This window comes from Drosophila montana, unplaced genomic scaffold (assembly GCF_035044405.1).
Source record: "Drosophila montana isolate Dmon_TW-CO22-7 unplaced genomic scaffold, ASM3504440v1 contig_1_1, whole genome shotgun sequence".
NCBI classification, from domain to species: Eukaryota; Metazoa; Arthropoda; class Insecta; order Diptera; family Drosophilidae; genus Drosophila; species Drosophila montana.
The window spans coordinates 1,672,151-1,695,981 of NW_026996920.1; the positions used below are offsets into that span (position 1 = coordinate 1,672,151).

The 23,831-nt window shown below is 41.6% G+C and overlaps 6 protein-coding genes and 2 long non-coding RNA genes across 10 annotated transcripts; 3 read left to right on the forward strand and 5 right to left on the reverse strand.

Moving 5' to 3' along the window:
• Positions 1 to 809: 809 nt before the first annotated feature.
• On the reverse strand, positions 810 to 1,282 carry LOC135426272 (uncharacterized). The gene has a single exon (XM_064679306.1). The coding sequence runs from the start codon at positions 1,209 to 1,211 to the stop codon at positions 834 to 836; it is 378 nt and encodes a 125-aa protein (XP_064535376.1). The 5' UTR covers positions 1,212 to 1,282; the 3' UTR covers positions 810 to 833.
• Positions 1,283 to 3,304: 2,022 nt separating this feature from the next.
• On the forward strand, positions 3,305 to 11,073 carry LOC135426368 (uncharacterized). The gene is made up of 3 exons (XR_010435892.1): positions 3,305 to 3,440; positions 4,090 to 4,272; positions 4,919 to 11,073. It is a non-coding gene; the product is annotated as an uncharacterized LOC135426368 (long non-coding RNA).
• Positions 3,495 to 4,173, forward strand: LOC135426365 (uncharacterized). Its single transcript, XM_064679428.1, has one exon. It carries the CDS (start codon positions 3,495 to 3,497, stop codon positions 3,945 to 3,947), a length of 453 nt encoding a protein of 150 aa, XP_064535498.1. The 3' UTR covers positions 3,948 to 4,173.
• Positions 11,074 to 11,081: 8 nt separating the features above from the next.
• On the reverse strand, positions 11,082 to 11,750 carry LOC135426367 (uncharacterized). The gene is made up of 2 exons (XM_064679429.1): positions 11,597 to 11,750; positions 11,082 to 11,524 (listed from the first exon to the last, which is right to left on the reverse strand). The coding sequence occupies exons 1-2, from the start codon at positions 11,628 to 11,630 to the stop codon at positions 11,130 to 11,132; spliced, it is 429 nt and encodes a 142-aa protein (XP_064535499.1). The 5' UTR covers positions 11,631 to 11,750; the 3' UTR covers positions 11,082 to 11,129.
• Positions 11,751 to 12,190: 440 nt separating this feature from the next.
• LOC135426220 (uncharacterized) lies at positions 12,191 to 13,152 on the reverse strand. 2 transcript variants are annotated; one of them, XM_064679244.1, is made up of 3 exons: positions 13,049 to 13,152; positions 12,739 to 12,990; positions 12,192 to 12,683 (listed from the first exon to the last, which is right to left on the reverse strand). In XM_064679244.1, the coding sequence occupies exons 2-3, from the start codon at positions 12,968 to 12,970 to the stop codon at positions 12,625 to 12,627; spliced, it is 291 nt and encodes a 96-aa protein (XP_064535314.1). In that variant the 5' UTR covers positions 12,971 to 12,990; positions 13,049 to 13,152; the 3' UTR covers positions 12,192 to 12,624. The 2 variants fall into 2 exon arrangements, with proteins under 2 accessions (XP_064535313.1, XP_064535314.1); XM_064679243.1 differs by having other exon boundaries at positions 12,191 to 12,683; positions 12,739 to 13,129.
• Positions 13,153 to 13,297: 145 nt separating this feature from the next.
• On the reverse strand, positions 13,298 to 14,206 carry LOC135426219 (uncharacterized). 2 transcript variants are annotated; one of them, XM_064679242.1, is made up of 4 exons: positions 14,052 to 14,206; positions 13,852 to 13,991; positions 13,596 to 13,790; positions 13,298 to 13,537 (listed from the first exon to the last, which is right to left on the reverse strand). In XM_064679242.1, exons 1-4 carry the CDS (start codon positions 14,078 to 14,080, stop codon positions 13,410 to 13,412), a joined length of 492 nt encoding a protein of 163 aa, XP_064535312.1. In that variant the 5' UTR covers positions 14,081 to 14,206; the 3' UTR covers positions 13,298 to 13,409. The 2 variants fall into 2 exon arrangements, with proteins under 2 accessions (XP_064535312.1, XP_064535311.1); XM_064679241.1 differs by having other exon boundaries at positions 13,596 to 13,793; positions 14,052 to 14,205.
• A 499-nt stretch (positions 14,207 to 14,705) lies between these two features.
• Positions 14,706 to 23,752, reverse strand: LOC135426218 (uncharacterized). Its single transcript, XM_064679240.1, has 12 exons — positions 23,514 to 23,752; positions 22,264 to 23,451; positions 20,959 to 21,070; positions 19,797 to 20,085; positions 19,568 to 19,738; positions 17,030 to 19,366; positions 16,848 to 16,966; positions 16,650 to 16,787; positions 16,311 to 16,585; positions 16,158 to 16,246; positions 15,932 to 16,096; positions 14,706 to 15,875 (listed from the first exon to the last, which is right to left on the reverse strand). Exons 2-12 carry the CDS (start codon positions 23,283 to 23,285, stop codon positions 15,688 to 15,690), a joined length of 4,905 nt encoding a protein of 1,634 aa, XP_064535310.1. The 5' UTR covers positions 23,286 to 23,451; positions 23,514 to 23,752; the 3' UTR covers positions 14,706 to 15,687.
• Positions 20,791 to 21,484, forward strand: LOC135426221 (uncharacterized). Its single transcript, XR_010435874.1, has 2 exons — positions 20,791 to 21,078; positions 21,133 to 21,484. It is a non-coding gene; the product is annotated as an uncharacterized LOC135426221 (long non-coding RNA).
• Positions 23,753 to 23,831: the final 79 nt, after the last annotated feature.

Below are 23,831 nucleotides of genomic sequence, written 5' to 3' on the forward strand. Positions count from 1 at the left end.
CAACAACTGCACCGTCAGCTCCGGGAGCCCTCACTGCCGGGAAGCATTCATCAGTATTTACGTCACGCAGCGCCAAAGGGCTGAGGATGAAGCTAAATCTGCTGGCTGGGGACTGCGAACAGCCTGTTGTGGATGTATGTTGACATTTCAATGACAGTTGCGAAAATTGTGAAAATTAGTTCGGCTGCCATTTTCCGTTGCGGTTTCCACTTTCAACTTGCGCGCAGCTTTTGTAAAATTATGCAATTTGATTATCGCGGACAGATTGTCGTGGGTGACTTAAATGCATGTCCTGCTCTCGGCTTTCCGGCACTTTGCTGTCGCGTCCACCCGACGGTGCAATGCTCTGTTCGCAGTGTAATTACCTATCGAAACCAGCCGAAACGCGCCTTCCTGTCTCCTGTAACTTGTACTCTAGAAAATACTCTAGGGAGCCCCACCCACCACCCTCTAACTTTAAAGGACATCAATCATAGCTTATCTTTTTGAGGCTATTCCCTGTTTCAACAGTGACGAACCAAATTCGTTTCATACGAACAGAAAGACGAACGGTTAGCAAGTACAACATACCACGTCACCAATATACTCACTTTCACACTGTGAGCAGAGTATATAAAGGGCATATTGGCTGTGTATGTGAACCATATTTTGATACAGACTTGATATAACCTTCATAAGCCACACTGAACTAGGAAAGCATCGGTTGGGAATCAAATCTTTGGAGGGAAGGAGCCGTTTGTGTAAATATATCGCAAGTCTTACATCTTCTATGAGAAGACGAAACATTAAAGAAAAAAAAATTTATTCACTTGCGAATTAAGTTAGTTTAAGCGTTAAAGCTGAATGGCGGGCTCGATATGAGGTAACTTCACGTTGTCGCTGCAAGGCTGCCCCAAAATATCCTCCAGCATGCGATTCAAGGACTCTGAGCCCAGCGTATAGTCCGCCTTGTCCGCGGCGCCAATCAATAGCGTTTGGTTTTCCAAGCCATTATCGTCGCTACTAAGAATATTTTGTAATGCCGCACTAATCTGTTCAGATCCCATTATGTAAGGCTTTTCCAGTTCAGCTTGAACCGCCGATGATTCCATACCACCTGCCATGGGAGGAGACCTGTGCTCTTCATTGGCTATCTTCCAAACGCGCATCGATTGTGTGCCCAACAGCAGGCCAGCACAAACGCTTATTAGCCACTCGATAATCGGCTTCATTGTTCCAAAATTTAAAATTAAAACATAAAGTTTTTGTATATTGTATTATTTCCTTTTATCTGTATGTAGCCTACTTATAAAGATCAATTTACATATTTATATACCCTGTAGAAATGGGAAAAGGCAAAAAAAGGTATAAGGATTGTACGTCGGACCCCGTAAAGTATATAAACTCTTGACGACATTTATATGTAGCAATAATGCTCTAGACCATTGAGTAATAAACAGACAGAGATGAAATGTCACTCTGAGCTTTTTTTACCGTTTTAAATTTCATGAGCGATGGATCGGATTTGTCCGCAAACGCAATCAAACACAAAGAAAAAAGTTTTTTACCATAGGAAGCAACAACAAATCAGCTGCAAAGCAACAACAGTGCGCATGAAATGCCATTTTGTTTTCGTCGTCCGTCTTGATCACCAAGATGCTTGTGAGCGATAACGAGGACATAGGAAGCTCAGTGCAAAGAAAAGGGACAAATAATGCCACTGTTGCGGGTAGAAACAACAACAGCATAATTTGGGTACTAAATTGTTGTTGCAGAACCGAGTACCGGCGCAATTAGGTAGAAGATTTGAATGCCAACAGGCCATGGCAATAAAATCACTTCCCTTGACTTGGCAGACAGAGTTGAGACACACATGCCAACAACTATTTGGCGCGTCGATGCTTTGATACCCTTGTTTTTTAGAAATGGTATATTATGTTTAAAGAAAACCATTATTATTGATTGTACTAATAGTTGCATACTAAATACAAAATAATATATTTTTAGAAAACACAAATAGCCTTGGAGACATTTCGCTTTACGCCTAATACTTCGCACATATGTATTGGGTGAAGTAAAATATACCTCTAAAAGGGTATTAGCACACCATTAAATGAATTTCATCCCAGTTTCGAATAAGGAACAGCATCTTTAGTGGCTCTACTATTGAATTTGTAAGTATACCACACATACCTTCATGGTTAATTTTTACTATAAAACAGAAAAATTTGTAAGGAGTGCATACTTTTTGGATGAACTTTAAAACTACTGCAGTAAGAACAAGGGAGGAAATCAGTTTGTTTTTATTTAACTCATTTATTTATCTATATTTATAACCTTATGAGAAAACCCGACAACAAGATCGTCTTCGCAGTGTAGATCGTCCAAATCGGAATTAGAATGTGAATATTTTTTGTCGTTCTGGTTATTCATTTTAGAGCTCTTTTGGTAGTATTATCGTTCTTAATATTACTAGGTTGCCGGACAATTTTAGCAAGCTGATACGATATCTCAATATTTCGTATCGATATTTATTCGCAGGCAAATATTTTGCTACAATTGGACTTAAAGTTTTTTCATTTTAAATTTAAATAAATATATATTCGTGAAGATTGTAGCGCTACGCCCACTTTTAGACCCGGAAAATGTATATAAAGTAAAACCCGTATCGACTTCGCACAGACAATATACATGTGATATTTAAATTTTCTGCTTTAAGTTTTAAAAAATTTTATTGTTGTAATAGGTAACATATTTATGGGAACATTTTCTCATAACAAATTTTCAATTTTCTTGTTGAACAAAAAATTGCTTTTTTATTTGCTCCTGGTCGGATTCCAAATTAACGACATACACATAAATTAATATTTCCTTCATTTTTATAAGTATTATTTATTACAAAATTGTTTTTTTATTGTTAAATCAATTCTTATTATTCTATGATAACTACTTTAAAAGAAACGGAAATCATAAAACAATTGATAATTTTAAAATGCTATCGGCAACCAACCCATCTTCTGCTTATTTCAATTTTGTTTTTTGCATATCTTAAAACGAGTTGGCAGGGTAATGTGGAATATGCTGGTTTGCTAGAAAAAATTATAGGGTGCAGTTTATTTATTGTTATTTTGCAGCCTGGGAGTAAAGTAAATAGAAAACCAGGTAAATGAGGCTAAGACAAAAGTATGAAATTTGCAAAAAACCAGTTTTTGTTACCCCTCGCTTACAGATTTGAAAGAAAACGGTCTCAAACGCAGGTACTACATTTGGTTGCGTCGCGTAGCAATACGTTTCGTCGCTGCGAGCGCAGCTATAAAAGCATCGTCATTCTGGTGGTTTCTAGCATTTCCCTTTGAAAAGTCGTGCTGGATGGACGTGTGTTTTTAAACGTTCTGTGTCTGGAAAGTTGTGTAACCAGATAGTGATTTAGCGCGCTGGTTAACTATTCAGCAGCAAAAGAGGTGTGTTTGTGTGTGTGTGTATTAAAAGAAAATTTTTGTAAAGCGTTGTACAAAATGGTTGCATATTATGATGATTCAGATGGTGTTGAGCAGCCCAAAACGTTAACATATTGGGTGCGAAATTTTCGCATGAAGCGCTTGCAAATGCGTCGCAAGCTGCGGGGCGCTGGAAGCCTGCGCGTTAACGCCATTTTGTCAACGGCGCTTTTCCACGCTGAGCATGAACTGCGCAGGAAACAGCAAGAACGATTCAGTCGTTGGCTCGACGTCCAAACGAAATTAATTCCACACGGCAATACGCACGAAAGCAACTTCGACGAAAAATTTCATCATGCCTGTGACGTCAATGTGGAGAAAGAGACGGCCGAATTCGAACGACGCAATATTGAAAATAGTTTGTGGAGAAGCGAGCTAAGTGGCCTCGACAGATTTTTGAACAGTTTAAGCAGCAGCAGCAGTAAAAACAACAATAACATAAGCAAGTGCGCCATTGCTGTGAGCAGTTAGTTAAAAAGAGACAAACCTATAGCACTTGGGTATTGGAGAAGTGTGTTTAAGCTAAAAATGTCATGAACAACTTGTTTTTCATTTCTTTGATTTGAATCTTTGTTAAATTAGTTTTATTACGAAAGAAATTTCTCATTTGCAGTCGCAAAACGTGTGCAAACCTGTTATACATACATAGATTGTAAAGAAAAATGTGAAGGCTGTGAAGAGTGTGATATGAAGAGGATGAGCAAATGGCCTTCGTAAGCGAGTGGTGTGAGTCATGGGAGACTGCTGTATATCAACGCTCACCAGAAAGAAGCCTTTGGTCCGGAATGCACACTCGGTTTGTAAATTTATCCTATCAATTAGTTGTAACTTAGTTAATATTTTCTTTCTGGAAGTAGCTAAAATTTCCTAGTAAGCAAAAATAATTTTAAATGGCTGCTAGCTGAGGGTTGCATCGCACAAAGGCACGTATACCTGCATATGTATGTATATAAACGACGCCATTTTGGTTTGTGTGTATACATAAATGCTTGTGTGCATGCATGTGCGTAGGTATACTGACAAGGCTATTGCTTTACGGAAAAGACGCAGTCGCGTGTACATACATACGTATACATATATTCATATTGTATATATGCATGTATGTGCATGCCTTTGTTCTCTTTTCTGTACATCAGTAAACCTTGTATAAATTTGTCTGCTATTTTTACGTATGAAAAACAGTGCGTCCGCTTTTATGATTCATATTGAATCGAAAAATAGTTAAAAGAAATTTTGAGGTTAAACTTTCACACGTACTGCCATGATTAGCATGTTGCGAAAAACTGTATATAGAAAAACTACTTGGAACTGATTAATATATGTATGTAACATAAATAAAACTATACTTGATGTAATTTTGAAATCAGTGTTGCCTTTATTATTTGCACTTATAAATCTCTTTGTCGTAAACATATTCCTCTATAATAGATTTTGTTTTACAGTTTTCCTGCTCCTCGAAACGTTAATGGCAACGATGAGGAGGAACGGAACACTTAACAAACAACCGCATCAAGAACGAAATCGAACTGACACACAAATCAATCGATGGGCAAATCGGTACCTACATCGCGTCAGTCAATAATCGTTTCAAAGAATTTCGTTTCTATAACTGAGTGAGTCTTCACGTCTGTCCGTCTTCCGTCAACCACAATGGCAGCGACTTGCAAGCCAGCCGATCCTACACAGTTCGCAGCGGCAGCAGCAGCAGCAGCAAACACCACCGAGTCTCCCTTGCCCAAAATGCCAGATGCAGCTGACAAGTAAAATGGGGACAAGGCGGAATTGCGCGCGGCAGCAGCAGCAGCAGCTTTAGCTCAACAGCAAACACGTGTGTGCCTTATGCCTCCTGGTCGGTTACCATCACAACTATCACTACCTACTCTACATAACGCGGTCAGCAGTTGCTGACGGCATCCACCACCAACCCACACAGATATCTCTGCATACACGCGGTATTCGTATATCAGCTGCGAACGCAAAAACAATTACTTTTTAAAACAGATTTACAGCAACAAGGAGCGAAAGAAAGCATCAACGTCATCATTGGAATTTCTCTTAAATTACACAGTTATCTTGAAGGTCTGTCATCATCGTCAACGTCTTCACTTTGGGTTCGTCGTATTTTCATCTGTGTCCTTCGCTTTATTCTGGTGGCACGTAAGCCGTATCGAATTTTTCTCCCTGAATAACTCTTGAATTACAGTCATAATTACAAAGCAGTCGGTTCTTGCACAAATCTACAGATTGATAGAGGAGTCATAATCGAGCACACTTGCATTTTATGAGTCTATGCGTCGCTCATTATAGGAAGAAGTTTGAAATTTTATCTCAAAATTGTTACGCATAAATACGTGGGCTTCAATTTTTTTTGTAGCGATGCGTCACAGTTGAACAGTGCCTGTGAGCATCGGATTTCATCAGCGGGACCTCGCATCCTTTCTAGGCTTTGCATTCATGGGGTGTCGAAAGTGGAAGATCAACCACAGAGTGTCTACCGTTTAACGCAAGCAATATGGATGCACCCAAACCTTATCTCTTGTCTAGGAAAAAGACTATTTTTCGTTTACTATATTTTTAGAAAAACGGCGCAGTTGAACGGTGCCTGCGTTCGTCTGTAAGGAAGTTATCAAGAAAATATGTCAATGAGATATCGCAACCATCAACTTTTCCTATCAAATCATTACAATTTTAGTGGGCTGCTCATGTCAGTACGCCAGGAACACAAGTCGAGATAATCAAATGGCAAAGCGTAACTCGTTTGTTATTCTTAACATGCACAAAATGTCGCGTCTGTTTCTCTTTTAGAAAATTGAGCCCATGATATAGATGCACAATCACAAACGATAAACAATGTCTGTTGAAAAAGAGCTGAAACCATGAAACTATCACAGTCTTGCCGGATCGGATAGCGTAACTTTTACATTTAGTACTCTTATAATTTGGCTCTTGTAGCCAACAAAACTATGATCGTACACTTGTTTATGATTTCCAGCCATGGACTGGCTGCAAAGCCTATATCTAACGAGAGCGAGGTGGATATGTTATCCTGCACGTAATGTTCGGAGGATCCTGTTCAGAACTATATCAGAAAATGAAACGAGAAAAGCGTAAATTTTGAGCCTATCCACACAAAAACATATCTTTTTGTATTTTATAGCAATATGACGCAGTTGAACTGTGCCTGCGCATATTGGAATTAGAGTTAATCCCATAAATTGGGCTATACTTGTAAGAGTTCAGCGAGGAAGCGTCATCTTAAAGGATTTTCACGTAAACTATTCGAATTTCCCTGTGCACAAATCTTCCTTTTTCGTATCTTGTAGCTATATAGCCGCAGTTGAATGTGCCTGCGCATATCTGTCGGTAGCTGCTTCCCAATGATAAAAGGGCAAAGGGACCGTTTCGGCGAAGAAATCAAGATTTGGTTCTTTACCAGTGGAAACCAACCCTACAATCGTCATCTGCAAAAATGGATTTGTTACTTTTACATTTTCTTCCCCTAGCTTATTTTCTAAGCATGTTATGTATTAATTGCAGTGGCGTTTTTGGTTGATGTTCGGATGTTCAGAAAACACACATTAACTCGAATGAATACCTGTAGCAAAATTTCTTGAGGCAATGGGAATCAAATGCCAACTTGAAAGCAATAACACATCACAACATCTATGTCGATAAACCAAACCGAACTGTCAAGGTCAGCCCGACACTGAATACATCTTGAATTGCTTAAACCTGTTTTACAGCCATATGAAAAGACGATACTGAGTACTCGAATATAATACCTTCATAAAGGCAGCAGCACTTAACATCTTTTTTAGAACGAGGATAATAGGCCTGCCCCCACTTCTGTCACACCGGATTCAAGTTAAAGCGTGAGACATTTGTGTTCGCTTATCATTTTGCTTTGCACTTTCACTTTTGCAGCGATGCATTGCTTGTGCGCATAGACTTTTTACTGCAATTTGTATTTTTGGGACCGGTCTGGAGGCGGCCGATGTACACAAACCTTTTCTCCATCTCCAAACTACTAGCGTTCACACTGCAAAATCGTTAAAGGGAATCAAGAACGATACATCAAGTTCATCCAGCTAGGCAAATCGTCAAGCAATGCCAGCACCAACAACACCACCACCACAACAACAAAATATGTTACAGCTGCCTTGATGGCCAGAAAGTCGCAGATCTCTAAACATAGATCGCCCGTACAACGTACAGTGTACAATTAACGTTTTTACATTACAGAAAACGTAAGCTGCAAAAAAATGGCTGCGCTGAGTGGTTGGCGCACTCGCGCCACACAGACAGCTCCGGCACTCACAACCACTTGAGCGGAGCCAGACTCTGTTCTCTCTCCGCCGAGGAGGCATCACAGCCTGGTTCGGCCAGGCCAGCCCGGGTCAGCTCAGCCAGCAAGTAATGCATTGCACCGCATAGAAATATGCGCTCGGTCCGCGCTAAAGGGAAACAAATGCGTTTGGACCGAGACCCCCGCCACACCACTCAAACACCAGCAGTCGCTCGAGAGGCGAGCTGATGTGTTGTCGTTGTTATTGGGCAGCTGCCTGCAAGTACGCTCATGTCATCGTCAGCATCGCCGCCGTCGCCGCCGCAAGTTCCTCGAATCCATCCAGCATTTTGTGTGTGTGCACATGTATGTATTGTAGTATGTAGTAGAAGCAGCTGAGCAGGCTATAACGACCCGACCTATGGAGATCGTGGCTTATCGCAAAAGGGAATCAAATGCGACTAGTATTCAAGCATCAGAACGAAGAGCTGTGCAGCAACAGCAGCAGCAGTCGAGGCAGACGGCGGCTTTCAATGGGCAGTGAAGACGGCGGTGGTATTCGAAATCAACTGGTTTTATAATCTGTTGCAAATTATCCGCTCATTCTCACTCACTTCTTAGGTAGCACATGATTTTTAACAGAAACTCACTCCGGTAATCAAAATCCATCGCAAAGGGAATCAAATGCGATTAGTGTTCGATGACGAAGAAGCTAGCTAGTCAGACCAGCTCTACGCTACGCTTCGATCTGCCAGTTGAGCGCTTAACTCCTGGTGCACCGTTCAACATTCCGCAAAAGGGAATCAATTGCGAGGTGGTACTGCAGCAACGCACGCACACACACGCACACAGACACCCACACCTACACGCACTCATGCACACATGCGGAATTTCCTCTTATGTGGCAGTCCAACACGTCCTTGGCCCAAAAAGCATCGAAATCGTAAGACGATTAAGAGCAGCAGAAAGCAGGCAGGCGGCAGGCAGGGAAACGATGCCCGCAGCGAAAGAGATTTACTTGTCGTCGTCATCATTGTTCATGTTCTTGTTGTTAGTGGTGTGTATACATTTTTTCAGGTAAATTCCAACCCAGCCGACTAGGACAGTTGTCTGTCGGTCTGCCAACAGCACGTACACGTCAAGTTGTTCTCGAAGGGAATCCATGAGACACGCGCTACATCTGCATACGACATGTTACATGTTATTTTTCAATGTATTTTTTGTTTTGTCTAAGTTTATTATGTGCTTACATGAGCATACAATTAAGTATGTATCTTCTTATAGAGGCAATCCTCTAACTCCGGGCTGTTTGAACGAAACTCTTCTGGCCAAGAGCCGTAGTCTACCATGAATGAATGTTTATTGTACAGCCCATGTAAAGGTGCTATAACATGTTACTTTGTAAACAATTGTATAAGCCCGATCTTTGTATTGTAAGACGATTGTATTGTTATAATTGTAAAACTTTGACATGTACATATTTGTGTATGGCTTAAGAAACGAAGCAGGGACTCGTTCATTGAAGAATTCGACTGACGAGGACTCCCTGATTGATGTTCAACCCCTTAATATGAGAGTGAAGGAGCGACTTGAAAGAGGCTACTCCATTGCGCTCTTAAGGCGGGCCTGGCCATGACTTATGTATCCATCTCCAGGGGCTTTTGATGGTGCTGTACGAGCGGCGGATGGGACAATCAACCGTTCAAATTGGCTGGCAGAACTAGCTTCAACTGTGCGAACTCTTGATTACCTGGTCGTCGATTCGCCATCCACCGTTCCATGTGCTGAGATTGAATCTCTCGAGCTTGCTTCTTTTTCGACTCTGATGTCGCATCATCGCTTCAAAATTCCTAAAACCTTAAAATCAGCAATTTTCTGTTGTAAGAGGCGGAGCTGCAGACTAAAACCATCCGTTACGGCATCGACGCTTCATTCCAAGAAAGAGATCTGCACTTGAGCTGGAGGTCTTCGTGTTCGTAACGCCACATCTTAGCACGTCCTGTCGATTTAACACCTATAATTGTTGGGAACATTTCATCTACTATGTCACTGCATCCAGTCCGAGGCTAATAGGCAGATCCACAGATTTGCCAGCTACAACTCTACTAATAATATTCAGAAAGCAAGCAACACATCATTCTCATCGACACGTACGCCCGCACAAATCATTTTTGGCTTCGTCCGCTGACTGGGACACACACGGGATAGTTTTTCATTCTCAGTTCGGACCACTTCAGCCCCAAAATACAACTTGAAAATCGAACTTCGCATCGACAACATAAACACATTCCCCAATATTAGGGCCCGCTGGCAGCTATAGGATCCTACTCAGATCGTTTTCTTCTTGTCTTCTGCTACTCGACCCACTGTAAGGCCAATGGTGAGGCCGTTCGTTTCTGACGTTTTCTGAAAGGACTTCGTTTCTGGCGATTAGGATTTTTTAAGGATTGCAAATATTTTTGAAAATTTCGGACAATTGGGCACAATTTGAATACGTTTACATACCGACGGCGGCGAGGGATAATAGTAAATATTGACAGCAGCGTGGGATACCCAAAAATGACTGCAGCGGGGGATATCAAATTGACAGAACAGCGTGGAATTCTCTTGTTTTCTTCGTGGGACTTATAGGGCTTCGGTTAGGAGATGTCGCTAGGTACAAGGCTTCTATTATTAGGACAACTGTGAAGGAGAGCCCATTCGCATAACGGATAACTTGATGTCAGGAGGAGAATCGCAATGACTGCGGCGTGGGATCATTGACTTTTGACTGCGGCGAGGGAGCATTGACTTTTGACTGCGGCGAGGGACATTATCGCTGACTGCGGCGAGGGAGTTCATTTGACTGCGGCGTGGGATTGCACATGACGGCGGCGCGGGAGCTCGATACGGCGGCGTGGGATCATTTGACTGCGGCGAGGGATCACTTGACTGCGGCGCGGGATTATTCGTCGTTTCATCGGTGTTGTTTTCTCTATGATCATCGTCGGTATTCCCATGAGGCATAAATTAAGCAAAATTCCTACGTTCAAAGCTGATATACCTACATTTTAAAAGCTATGTGCTGCAACCTAAACAAGCGTCATCCATATAGAACCGTATCGCTTTAGTTATTAATTAAACATCAATAACCCGCACCCTTGACCTAATAACCTCATGACTGGAGCCTATCATCATTCCAATCAAAATTTATTGTATATAAACGTTCCTGGAATACCGGAAAGTAATTTAACACACGATGATCCAGATAATGCCACAGATGCCTATAAACGGATTATCTGCAGAATAAAATTGATTTTTTGAAAAAAGAAATTCGACTCTTGTTATTCAAAGTGATGCTTTATTTTAAGTTGTGGCTATGTTTGATCCTACCAAAGCTTGAATAGTTTCCCGTAGGGATAGGTGCCGTTGGACGGTCCACCTCTGGCATAAGTATGATTCCCATGTGTCGTACCATTTGAAAACGGGCCGAATCCATATGTGCCGCTGGGTTGGAATTGACCAGAACCGACGAAGTTGTCGTGGAAGCCTATGTTCGGTTGTTGAGCTGTTCCCTGGTAATGGGCTCCAAACTGAGGGATGGTCTGCAAGGGCTGCACAACTCGCGTCTCATTGAATCTTGCGCCATGGGGTCGGGTACTATTAAATCCCGGCTGATAGTTGGTTGCCGGCTTCACATATGTCGAGTTGGAGCGTCGAAGATTCGTATGGAAATTTCGTGCAAAAGATCTAGTCTCAAGGTTAAGACATCCAAACAGCAGAGCTGCAGTAAAAGAGATTCGTGAGGTTTACGGATACATCAGATGCGAACAAGTATTGAGAAAAACAAGCTAACCCATGCTTAGAACCAGCTGATAAGATTTGAACATCTTGATAACAAATTTCGCGACTCCCGCTAGCTCGTGTGGTATACGTCTCGGAATTCTAAATGGAACTGAAGGCGGCGGTTGCGAACGGCAGCTGCAGCTTATCAGGCTTGGGCACTAATCATTTGTATACCCTGTACGCAAGAAGCGGGTAAGAATGAATTAATTGGAAAATATAACAATTTTGTACAAAATCTGATGTGTAGGGCAGACGAGGAAGCGGTTGAGGCATTTTGAAACGATTACCGACCCTTTTTCATCCCAAATTCAATTTTGACGAGGGCTTACAGGGTTTATCTTGAAAATGAATAACCGAATAGTAACTGTCACATCATATTACACTACCCCCAAGTTTTCGAAAGGTAGGATCATAAATGAAAAAATGAAATACATGATAAATGATTAATTGCTTATCGATTTCAAATACATTTTCAAAGATTGTTTTCAAAGGTCTTAGTGAAATATTAATGTAAACTGACTTAATACATTTTTTTTTGTTTTTTGAAAATCCAGGTTTGTAAGAATTTTTTTTGTTTTGGCTACAGGGTACTACATAGATGACTACTTTATTGAAAAAATTCTGTCAGATGTTTGTAAACATGTACAATATTTAAACAACAATTTTGCGCTTATCAATATCACAAGTGTTGTTCGCGAACATGTTTATTTTTTCTTAAGAATATAATTAAAGTCTTAAAGCAGATTTTAATAGTCTGCTGAGAAAGTGAAGAAGCGTATTTTGCTCTACAAAAGGTATTTCGTCTTGGAGGCATGATTAACCTAATCTTCGTAGAATATTTCGGCAACAAATACCGATAATTCACATAGTTTAGTCACAGTTTGGAAGTTCCTGCCACCCCATCCCATCCCAGTGCAGCTGTTACATTGTGAGCAGAGTATTGCACAGTCGATTGCATCCGACTGCAACTTCTTACATTACCTTATTGTACCATAAAATTACTAAGTAGTTATATGTACACTATGAGTAAGCCGCATTTCAGCCGCGTTGCATGGGAAACAGACCTTGGCAGCTGCCTCGTCGCACAATTCGAATATCTAGAATAATAATTGAGTCAGAAGCTATCCAGACTATTTGGGCACCACAACTCACCGGCACCGCAGAAGAGGGCGCAGTTGAACTTCTGTTCGTTGAGGTACATTTGCCTGTTGCTCGCACAGATCGGATTATACTCTGGGGTTGTGGGGCAACGACCAAAGCAATCCAGGAATTGTTGGGTCGGAGCCGGCGCAGCGTTGACAAAGGGTGTCATAGTTCCCACAACTGGCTCATTGTTGACTAGCACAAAGTCGCCGCCCGGCCGAGCTGTTGACCTTGTGGTCATTGGAGGCGGGCCTGTTGTTGCTGCGAATATTAGGGAATCTTGGGTGGCCACTAGATCGCTGCTGATAAGGGCACAAACCGTTAAGAGCAATGCCTGCAGATAGTTAGGCATTTCCGAAATGTATCTGTGAGGCTCTGCTGTTGCACCTGAACTAAACAAAGCCACTTAGCTTACACTCATAAGACTGAATTAACACGAACATAAATAGACAAGTGATTTCATGAAACAGGTTTTCCTCGATCAATTTCTGGTAAATCCAGTTCGATCAGCTTTAAATTGTATCAGATTGCGATAACACAAAGCGGGACGTCCCCAAAAGCTGAACAGTTTTCGATATTTAAGTTTATCTATTAGTTAATACAAAGGCATTTAAAGTAGGTTGAGAAATCCCCAGTATATATATTGACTCGAAGGCAATTGTGGGAAACAACAACATTGGTTAACCTATGAAAATGACGTTGTATGGTGCGGAAGTTATGCGAGGTCCCGGCATAGAGCTCGTCGGCGATAAATATTGCATAGATTGTTCTAGTTGTTGGTAGGGAGCAGTCTTGAAGCCAATGAGAGCTGAAAGCATGAGTCATTTAGACGGTTAGCGCAAACACTTGCAACAGCTAAGACTTACAGTTTGAAGTTTGGGGCATAATAATTTCTGCCTCTTCGGTCTGCATATTTTGGTCACTTGAAGTCGTATTAAGGGCCCGTTGTAGACACTTGCCCATATGAATGCCACGCCTAGGTCGCCCACAACGGCAGTTCTCCAACAGATTCTTTTGCATTTCAGGTGAAATGAACCGCGATTTGCACTGACTGTCGGGTTCTTCTAAAATAAATAGTATAATAAGGTTTATATCTGATCTTATATTACTAGCATTACGTACCTAGTATCTTAAGTTTTTCCTCTATCTGCTTTTCAAGTTCGTCTGGATGATAGAATTTGTTGGCCGCACTCGCAGCAATTCCATGCCAAATGTGCGGATAATTTCTACGCGATTTGTGCTCAATACGGACCACTTCCTTGCTATATGTGTGATAAATTGTATTTTTAAAATTGCCCATAATATGCATCTATTTTACATACACTCTTCCAACTAGTTTAGTGGGATCCATTCTAATAATTGTCTTCCTGTTGGTTAAAAAATGTGTACTTTAACTTTGTTTTATAATATTCTGTCATTCGAGCATTTTCCATGGCAACGAAATTAACAATTGGGGTGCTTTTTTTCCTTGCAAATTAAAGAGGCATCACGTTTATCGATTGGAGTTCAAATTTACTGATGATTCCCGCTGAGAATGTGCCAGGATTTTTATTTTAATCAGGGGCTAGAAACTCCTACTCCCATATATAAAAATCCATATTTCGTAGGAACAGCTTGAAAGCCACATACTCAGGATTACCGTATTAGTGACATATTCCAAAATCAAGAAGACTTATCTTTTATTACATTTTCATTTCCATTGCCTTCCCAAATTGAGAGATACTATCTTCGTATGACCGTGTTAAATCGAGTAGGAGACATCTTCGACTCCATGAAAATACAATTTTATTTTCCTGTATACTGTCCAAACAGTCCAGATGATTCAATCTGTGGAAACTAGTCTCAATTTTTAAGGTTTGGTCATCGGTGAACATCTATCTAACCATAATGAATAATGGTTTCTGAAAGAACTAAAACACCATGAATTATCAAATATAACCTCTTGAGTTCTGATAGTGTTTGTGAATGATCGAATATTTGTTTAAGATTTTGTATTTTTTTCGTTCTCTTATTAGGTAGCAACAATTATCAAATACATAATTTATGAGTCTCACACAAATGTTATATAATATTGTTTCAACATACAAAAGTTTGAACTTTAAAATTTAAGTGCCTAACTATAATTTTAAGTTAATTTTAGCGTTGGTTTTATTTATATTTAAAGTTAGAAAAATGTTTAGCTTATATAAAGGCGAAAGCAAAATGAATTTTAAATGTTATTTTCCCGATATACTTTTTATATTTGCGGGACACTTGATCAATGTTATTGTTAATTATAGTTTACGTGTGAGTAAGCACAATTGGAACGTTTTAAGTTAGTTACGCTATGATTTAAACACGATAATGGTAAAAGTTATAATATTAATAATTCATACTGACGGACAGTGAATTAAACGAATTTAATATTGTAAAAAGTTAATGGAATTATAAAATAATAGCTTTCACATGTATTAATTTTCTTAAAAATATGCGTGGCGCTTCGGTAAATTTTACAGCTACAAATATAAGCTCTTAAATATATACAACGCACTGATTATTTTGATTGCTAAATACAATGCAAGACCGAAAGAAGACAGGAAAACATATACAGTCACACACATTTACACTTTTACTTAAAAGCTAGACAACATTAACTTTAGCCTAATGTAATATAATATAATAATAGAATAACAGTGCCAATACGCATAATCGACGACTCTGGCTTCAAAAACAGTTGCTCACTTAGTACAATCTTAATTCTCTTGCATTCTTACGATTGCTCATGTTGTTTGTTAGCGCTACATTTTAAATACACGTATATTTATATATTTGTGTATATAAATATAGATGTATTAAAATGTGTATCTAAATATATAAACTATTTTTTAAACAGTCCATAGTTTTGGTTTATCATATTGGCATTTTAGCACGCGAGATAATTCATCATTCCAGTTAGATATTCATAAAGGAAAAACCGTCTCACAATATACCATTCGTATAATATTGATAGCCATCGTACAGTTTTGTTGAGAGGCTTTTTAGTGAGTCCTGCACAAGCTGTTCAACTTTGCGTTCCATTTCCTGCTCAGTTAAATTCATATGAAAGCGTTTTCGGAGATTCTGTACTGTGCCGGAACAGCCATTCTTAAAGCATGGCAAATGCGCATCTAAAAAAAAAGGAAGACGGTCAAAAATGGTTTTTGGTGGGTTTAGTTTTACCTACTACTTCGCATGATTTCAACAAAGTTTATGATGCGGTCCATGTGCTTGCGCACTGACATCATGCCGACAAGCAGCAGGCGATTAAACTCCCGCCAATGTACGGACTCTGTGCCTCCCATAACATCGACAAATTCGTGCGTGAGCTTAAAAGGTGACTGCTCGAAACCTGTGACAAGCAGAATGAATTTAGAATCTTTTGTCCAATCGGTTGTAATTCAAATAATTACCCAAATTTTTAGGAGATATGCTAAGAATGAAGCCGAAGTCTATATGTATTATATGACCATCCGAATGAAAGAGTATGTTACCATTATGCCTATGGGTTGCAAAAGGCAAGTCAGGATGTAAAAACAGTTTCAACGTGCGTATCTTAGACTTACCTATCCTTAACCTGCAGTAGATAGGATATCAGACAATAAGCCGCACAGCTTGCAACGAAATTCTTTTGGGCTTGACTGAAGCTTTCGCCTGTGGGTATACCATATTCATCTATAAAATAATCTCGCAAAGATTTGTTGGAGTTCTTTTTAATTTGATGCAGCGAGACAGTGTTTAATATAGGCTCAATCAGACCACTGTCATTCGAGAGGCAAATTATTTTATACGGCCGCACCCACAGATCCACATTTTCTTCCTGCCAAATAATCTTGAACATCTGTCAAAGTACATTGATGCAATAGAAAGATTTCTCGAAGCTGTTTGATAAGTAAGTTAATTACCTGCAAAAGCTGCGTGGCCATAAGCTCTTGTCGCAAATCATCACCACACTTGACAATCGCCGAGAACAGTCGCCAGTTCGATAAATGGCCATAGGGGGAGGACTCGCGTATGAGCTTCTCCTTCATATGCCAGGGTTCCTACACAGCAAACAAGTATTACAATTCCTTCTTAGGCTAATAACTATGGTCTACACAAACCTTTAAAACCGCTGCAGATGGATCCTCAGGATCGTTGCTAAAGGACTTTGTGTTCTCGCAGCTCAAATTGTTGCAGTGCCGAGTCCGAACATCGCCAATGTTAAAGACAATTGGTGGACCTGTAAGTGAACCGTTTTTTATTATCTGAGCTTCTTATCAGTGTTTCTCTTTGTATCGTTTACCCTGATCTCTAGAGTCGCATGAGTCTAATGACATCTGTGAGATGGCGTCCCGCTCGCTGATTTTGCGCATGTTTAAGTACTGCGCAGTGATTTCATCCTCTTCCTGTGACCAGACATCATCTGCAAGCAGCTGCAACCCGCCCAATGACAGCAGAGTGCTCTGATTACCGCTGCAGCAACTGTGTTGGGCCGGATCTCCGCATCTGCACTCTGCATGCGATTCAGTGCCCTTTTTTCGGCGACAGCTGGACCCATGATGGCTATCACTACAGCTAGAGATGCGGGTGCAGCTGTGATTCAGGCAGACGCCTTCCAAATGCTCCTCGCTCTTGGTGTGTCGCAGCGACGGCATCATCTTCGGTATTAGCGGCGAGGTGTGAATGTCAGGCACTTCCACCACCTCCACGTATATGATGTACGGAGTTTTGTCCTTGGAATTTAGCACAGCAGTCTTTTCCTCTGTGATGCGTACCACATGATGCGGCACATCTGAGTAAAGCGGCAGCCAGACACGAGCGGGCAAATTTTTGTTGATCCGATTAAGACACATCCGCAGTGCTGAAGTCTTCTCCGCCTTGGACGGCAGGGATGTCAGATTCTTGCCCGCATTCATTAGCGCCTTCATGAACTCCTTTTGCGGGGAAGTCTTTGGCGCACCGCAATTGCAGAACGTGCGATGCCCTAGGAGACCGTTAACCTGTCCCCTTACCGTTTCAAAACAAGTGCATCCATTGTCGAAGGCACGTCCTGAGCTCAGATCGCCTAAGCACAGCTTCGCAGGTGTTGGGGGCAGCGTTCGTGTGGTGTTCGGCGGCTCCTGGTACACTCGATGCGTTTTGTTGAACGCGTGAGGGCTGCCGGAATCTGCGAGCAACACTGTGGCATCTGACTGGGAGCGATGGTGTGTTTTTTTTACCAGAGCAACAGCTGGACCTTGGCTAGATTTGATTTGATGCTTGCCCTCTTTCTTGGAGAATATCTCCTTCATGAGCGACAGCTTGGACTTGCGACTTTTACTGCTGCTGCCCAGCGAGTCCACCTGGTGATTATAAGCCTCCAAAAGCCACAGGCACTTGAGGGAGAAGTCAACCGACTTTCGGCAACGTATGGTGAGGTAGGGATCCAGTACTTCAGCGAGTTCGTCCATTTCAATATACATTACGATTAGCTGCGGTATATAAAGATCGACTTCCTGGTCAGAAAAGCTAAATATCTTGTTGCCAATAAAGCTCAGCACGCCTGGCTCCTTCGAGTAGAACAAATAGTGCACGGCAAAGTGAATATTGAAAACGGGCGATTCAAAAAAGCGCAACAGGCCGCTGGGTCCACGATCGCTGCTCTGCTGGGGACCAGAAGTGGGCGCATGGTCATTAATATAGTATTTCACTACGCCTGGCACGGGCATCTTCAGTTGGTTCATAGAGGAGCTCATTTCAGTTTTTGCGACGGTTTCATCGGTTTCAGTTTTTGCGACCGGAAGCCGCAACCTCAGTGTACGCTTCTTAATCTGCATACTTGTTGAAGTATCCAACGTGGACACAGTTCTGCTGGCGTCTGTTGTCGTTTCAGTTGCAGGAGCGTCGGTTGTTGTGCCAGCTGCTTTTCTGCTGGAACTGGAGCTGAGTAGACTAAAGAACTCTTTCCTTTTAGAAACGTCTGTGGGGGACTTCGCCACATCCAGGGAGATTGCCGTGCCACTGCTGGGCGTGGTGGATATCGCCGATAAAGTGTCTTGCGGCTCGCCAGTCTTCTGCTTGACTGCATTCTTCTTCTCGTGGTTCTCAATTATGCTTTGGGCCGTGCGGAAAATTGCATTCTTAGTGGCACCGAAGAAGTTCTTAAAGAGAACTTGGTCGCTTTTACTGTTCTCAGTGGGAGTGGCTATTGGTGTGGGTGTTGCGTCTGGTGTCTTTGCGGACATGGTTTCTGCTGGTGCCGTAATATTGTTGGACGATGGCACGTGGTCCCCCTCATGCTCGTCCAGCACCGGTTCTATCTCATTGGGTGCTGTTCCGAGCTCCGAGTTAATGGCCGCCTGGGACATGTTCATTACGCGATAACGCAGTCGATCATCCCCATCGCGCGGTTTCTCATCTTGCCCCTCTGCTGCCAATTGGATTTGTTCTCGCTTTTCTTCGGCGGTGTGCGACGAAAAGGTGCAAGCATCCGATTCCATTAGTTTGTAGGCCACATCAGTAAGCTTCGCTTCCACCAAGTCGATGCAATTCTTGGCTCCCGCTTCCGCATTGGCATCCATTGCGCCCAGATTGAGCGCCTCATGAGAGTGGCCTATGCGACTAAGGGATATTTGGTCCGAGTCCGAGCCACATATGATGCCTGACAGACGAAGGGTGAGGATGGAGGGGGAGTATAAATTATTATGCTTACATATGGTCCATTAAAAAAGGGAAACTTAGCTTCACATATGACAACTTTATCCATGATGAACTTTCGTACGGAACTGAACACTAATATGCTTCTCTTTGGATATATCTCATATGCAAATAATTACCCAAAATATTTAGTATAGTTCCCTACCTGAATCATCCGATCCCAGGCTAGTCAGGTCCTCGCGTTTTTTGCTGCTGCCTGCACTGCTGCAACTGTTGCTGCTACTGTTACCGCCACTTATTTCATCGATCATGTCCTGTGTGTCCTTAGCCAACTCGTTCGGTTTGGTTTGATTTTGCAGGGCTGGACAGGCATCGTCTGTAGTAAGGAAAGATCAGTATTAAAGCTTTCCTGTCAACCGACTGAAACTACTTACCAACTACGCTGGGTATATGCTGGTTCTGCTGCACATGTATTGTAACTGCAGATGTGGGCGGATTCGTTCCTGAACAGACAGAGGCGACTGTTCCAGGCACAAGCTCTGCATTGGGAGCATCAGTAAAGGCTGGATTTGGATTTGGATTTGAATTTGGTGGGGAGGTGGCTAGTGCGGCCGTAATATTGGCTGGGGTTGTGTCAATCTTCGAGCACATATTGGTGTTCAGTTTTGATGGTTGTGAGCAAAATATAGTCTCAGTTTCTGCATTGGGCGAGGACATCTCCACCTGGAATTGTTAAAATATTCAATAACCTTTAACACGCTAGCAAAGGCTTTTCTAATTCAAGTTAAATGCAAAAGAAACAAGCTAGAATGTTGCAGGTCAAGAACATCTTTGGAGATGTGTCTTAAGAAATATCCACATAGCTTTATATTCTATACACGACTTTATATTGCAATCCCAAATCGCGTTTATACGGACAGATAGGCCGACAGGAAGACATATGGACATTGCACAAACCTAATAGAACCTTTCAACTTTGAGAACGAGTATGTTAATCCAGAAATTAACCTGCTTTAGCTTTAAGCTTCACTGCAGCAGAAACAGAGAATAAAGCTCCCTCGCCCTATCGCTTTCTCTCTCTCTCTCTCTTTGAATTAAATTTAAAAGTGAATAAAAACAAATAAATAAAAGTATACGAATAAAAATGGGAGCTTCAGATTATAATATAAGTTCAACTTATAGTAAAAAATCGAATTTATTGAATTGAAAAAAATGGAATCCTTGTAGCGCTAGGACTCGAGTAAGGAATAAGTGTTTGCACTCGCTGTTGATGGGAGAAGTTTAACTTAATTTTTATTTTGTATTTGTTATTGCCGCTTTTGATAACCCGGAATATACAAAAATAGCAAAATGGCAAAAATGTGAACAATAAAAAAGTGATAAACAACAGATTGTAAATATACAGTATCTTTGTATGTGTAAGCTCTGCAAACACAGTCGCACACACATGCTGGCTGTATACAAATACGTGCACACGCGTGTATGTATGTAGACTCGAAACATGTTCAAGTTCACCAATGTCGACAACAGTCTGTTTTCTCTTAAGTATTGAAGGCCGAGTGGATCGCTGCGGCCGCTGTTGCCAAAATTACTCACCTCGGGAATGCGTTGCAGGGCGCTGTCGAGACTACGGTTGCGATTATGTTGCGTGTGATTGATGCGTGTGCTGCTTAGCTGAGCAACAGGCGCCAGCAATATGCCCATCGATCTACAAAGGTAGGAAAATAAGTCATATTAAGAAACAAATTTTTTCAAACAAAAATCAATAAGGTTTCGTCAGCATTTGCGTTGTCAGCAGGTGTACAAGTGCAATCAATGCAAAACAATATGCGAGCGAGCGAGCACAAACACAAAAAGTACACAAGTCTGCAAACATATGAGCACTCACCACACATCTACATACCTACATATGCATGTGTAGATAGGAATGTTAACGTAATTACTGTCTTTCTACGATTTCCTGCGTGCAGTGGAGAGCTAAGCTGAGCAAGTGAAATTAACAATGTTTAGAAGGTAAATAACAAAACACAAAGCATAATAAAAAATTACAATAAGAGGAAAAAAAAACCACGCAAGAGCCAATGACGGCGAGAGCAACAGGTGCTCGTAATACGAATAGATACAGTGTGAACTTCTATTTAACTTGTGCTGTTAGCACAATTTTCCATATGCTAATCTAACAGTCATGTTGACGATATTAAATGTTAGTACACGAAACGGCACTTTAGTGTCCAAAAAATGCACTGTAACTGTAAACAAATGCTTGCGTCTAGTTTCAAGAACAATTTTTTCAGAATATCTAGGTTCCTAGGAGAACCTTGAACCTAACGCCAAATTACCGTTACAAACTTCTTTCTACACAAACATCGACAAAAACCCGCATACTCACACATTCACACACTTTATGCAGTGACTCAATCTCTTGCCTTAACACACACAAGTGCATTCGTGAATAACAAATTTTAAGGGCGTATTTATGACGTCCAAATGTGTTTATATACCAAGTCGCAAGGCTATACTACAACAAAAGTGATTTAGTCGGCAGTGCCAGACTGGGGGAACCTCGCGCCGAGCTGATGTCACAAATTCTAGTTCCCTTTCACACACACACATACACAAACAAAATTGCCTAAAACAAACGGAGCTTTGTTAGCATTTTACGCTGCGGCTGCGCTGCTTCTTTCCATAGCTGCACACAGTGCAAAATCCTTTTGCGATTGACTACCGATCTTAATATAATTTTTGGGGTATAAATTCAATTTCATGCTTGACATGGTTAGATAGGGTACGGCTATTAACTCTGAGTAAATTTCTATGTATTTTATGATGTGGGAGACGGTTCCTGTTGCATACATTTGGACAATAACTATTTTACCATTTTTAGGGTATATTGTAACTTACCTGTAATCTAAGCTCAAGTTCCTTTCGTGCTTAAAAATGCATTTTGGTGTTTTGTCGATCGCTTGGGTTCCGGTAAGTTCAACTGATGGTGGAATCACGCTCAGATTCGGACGCCCGTGCACGGAGGGCATAGATTGATTAAGTCCACGGATCAGGCGCGGCCCGGATGAGCGTACGTGCTTCGGCGTGCTTGCCGCTGAGCTATTGGATAGTCTTGAAGTCGTGGAGATGATGCAGTTGCTGCTCGCGCTACGGCGTTGTATGGTGGGAGGCAATGAAATGGGCAGGGTAATTGGGAAATGAGGCATATAATCTCCATGGCCTTTTGACATTGCAGTGGGTGCAAGCAGCATTTGGTAGCTACCGTCCTCATTTGGGTTGCACTCAACACGGTATTCGTCAGATTTCTTGCCTGGGCTGCAAGTCTGGAGATTTGCGACTGCCGCCGTTGGACTTTGCACTACGGTGCTGTTGCTGTATTCGCTCGAACTGCTCGTACTGATGCAGGCAACCGTCGAGTTATCCGAATCATCATCGTCATCTGGCGGCGGAACTGGACTGTGTGTCAGCGGATTAATGTCTATGTTACCATTTTCGGCTACCTGCGCATTGGGGCTGATAGAGATGTTGTTCGCCTTGCCGTTCATGTTGTAATCAGAGTGCCCTTTCACACAAGATAATCGCACTAAAGCGGGCGCACAGTAATCAACAGTATCAGTGCTTGCGGCAGCTGAATCCACGACCGGATGAAACACATTGCCGCTTTCGCGCATACGCAGGTCGTCCACGGCAGCTACGACAACATGGAACACCGGCTCATTGACAGTCTCGGGTATTGGCAGACGGTATTGACACCCATTGTTTGGAGCTCCTGGGTTCTTATTGGTAGCGCCATGGCTAACTAGGTCACCGTTTTGCATACAGTCTGGTGTGGCAACATTAGACGCAGCCGTGACTGTGACTGTTGTTGGGCTGGGCGTGTTGCTCTTCTTGATTTTAAATGCTGAGCTGACGGAGTTCATTTTCAGACTGGCTAGATACTTTTTGCTACTTATATTCAGTTCCCTTCGCCAGATTCTTCCGCGTTATAACCTGCTCCATTGTAAATTGCTGATGTTTTTCAGCTTTGCTGGATATTTATTGTTGATTTACCGAGTTTGCGAGTGAAATAATCCGATGACCTGCAATCTACAAAGAAAATTGTGAGCTTAAACCAATTTACGGACAATGAATAGCGTGTTTAAACTTACTTGAATAAGAGCTGTTTCTTTCGACTTCCGACCCTGCTCTCGTTTCCAATTCATTTGTCGTATGTGTGCTTATATTCATTTCTATTTCGAAATAATAACAGCTCCCCTATATTCTAGATTTGTATTTAAGCTAGTCGCATAGCCTCGGATCCCAAATTAGTTTTTCGCATTGGTTATTAAAAATGAATTAAAAGATAAAAACAAAACTGCATACCACAGATTATTAATTTTAATCGCAAGTAGAGGGAACAAAGAGCTAGTGCTAGCGATGGCAAAAACAAATCGAAGCATCAATGTATCGAAAATCGATTTGTGTTC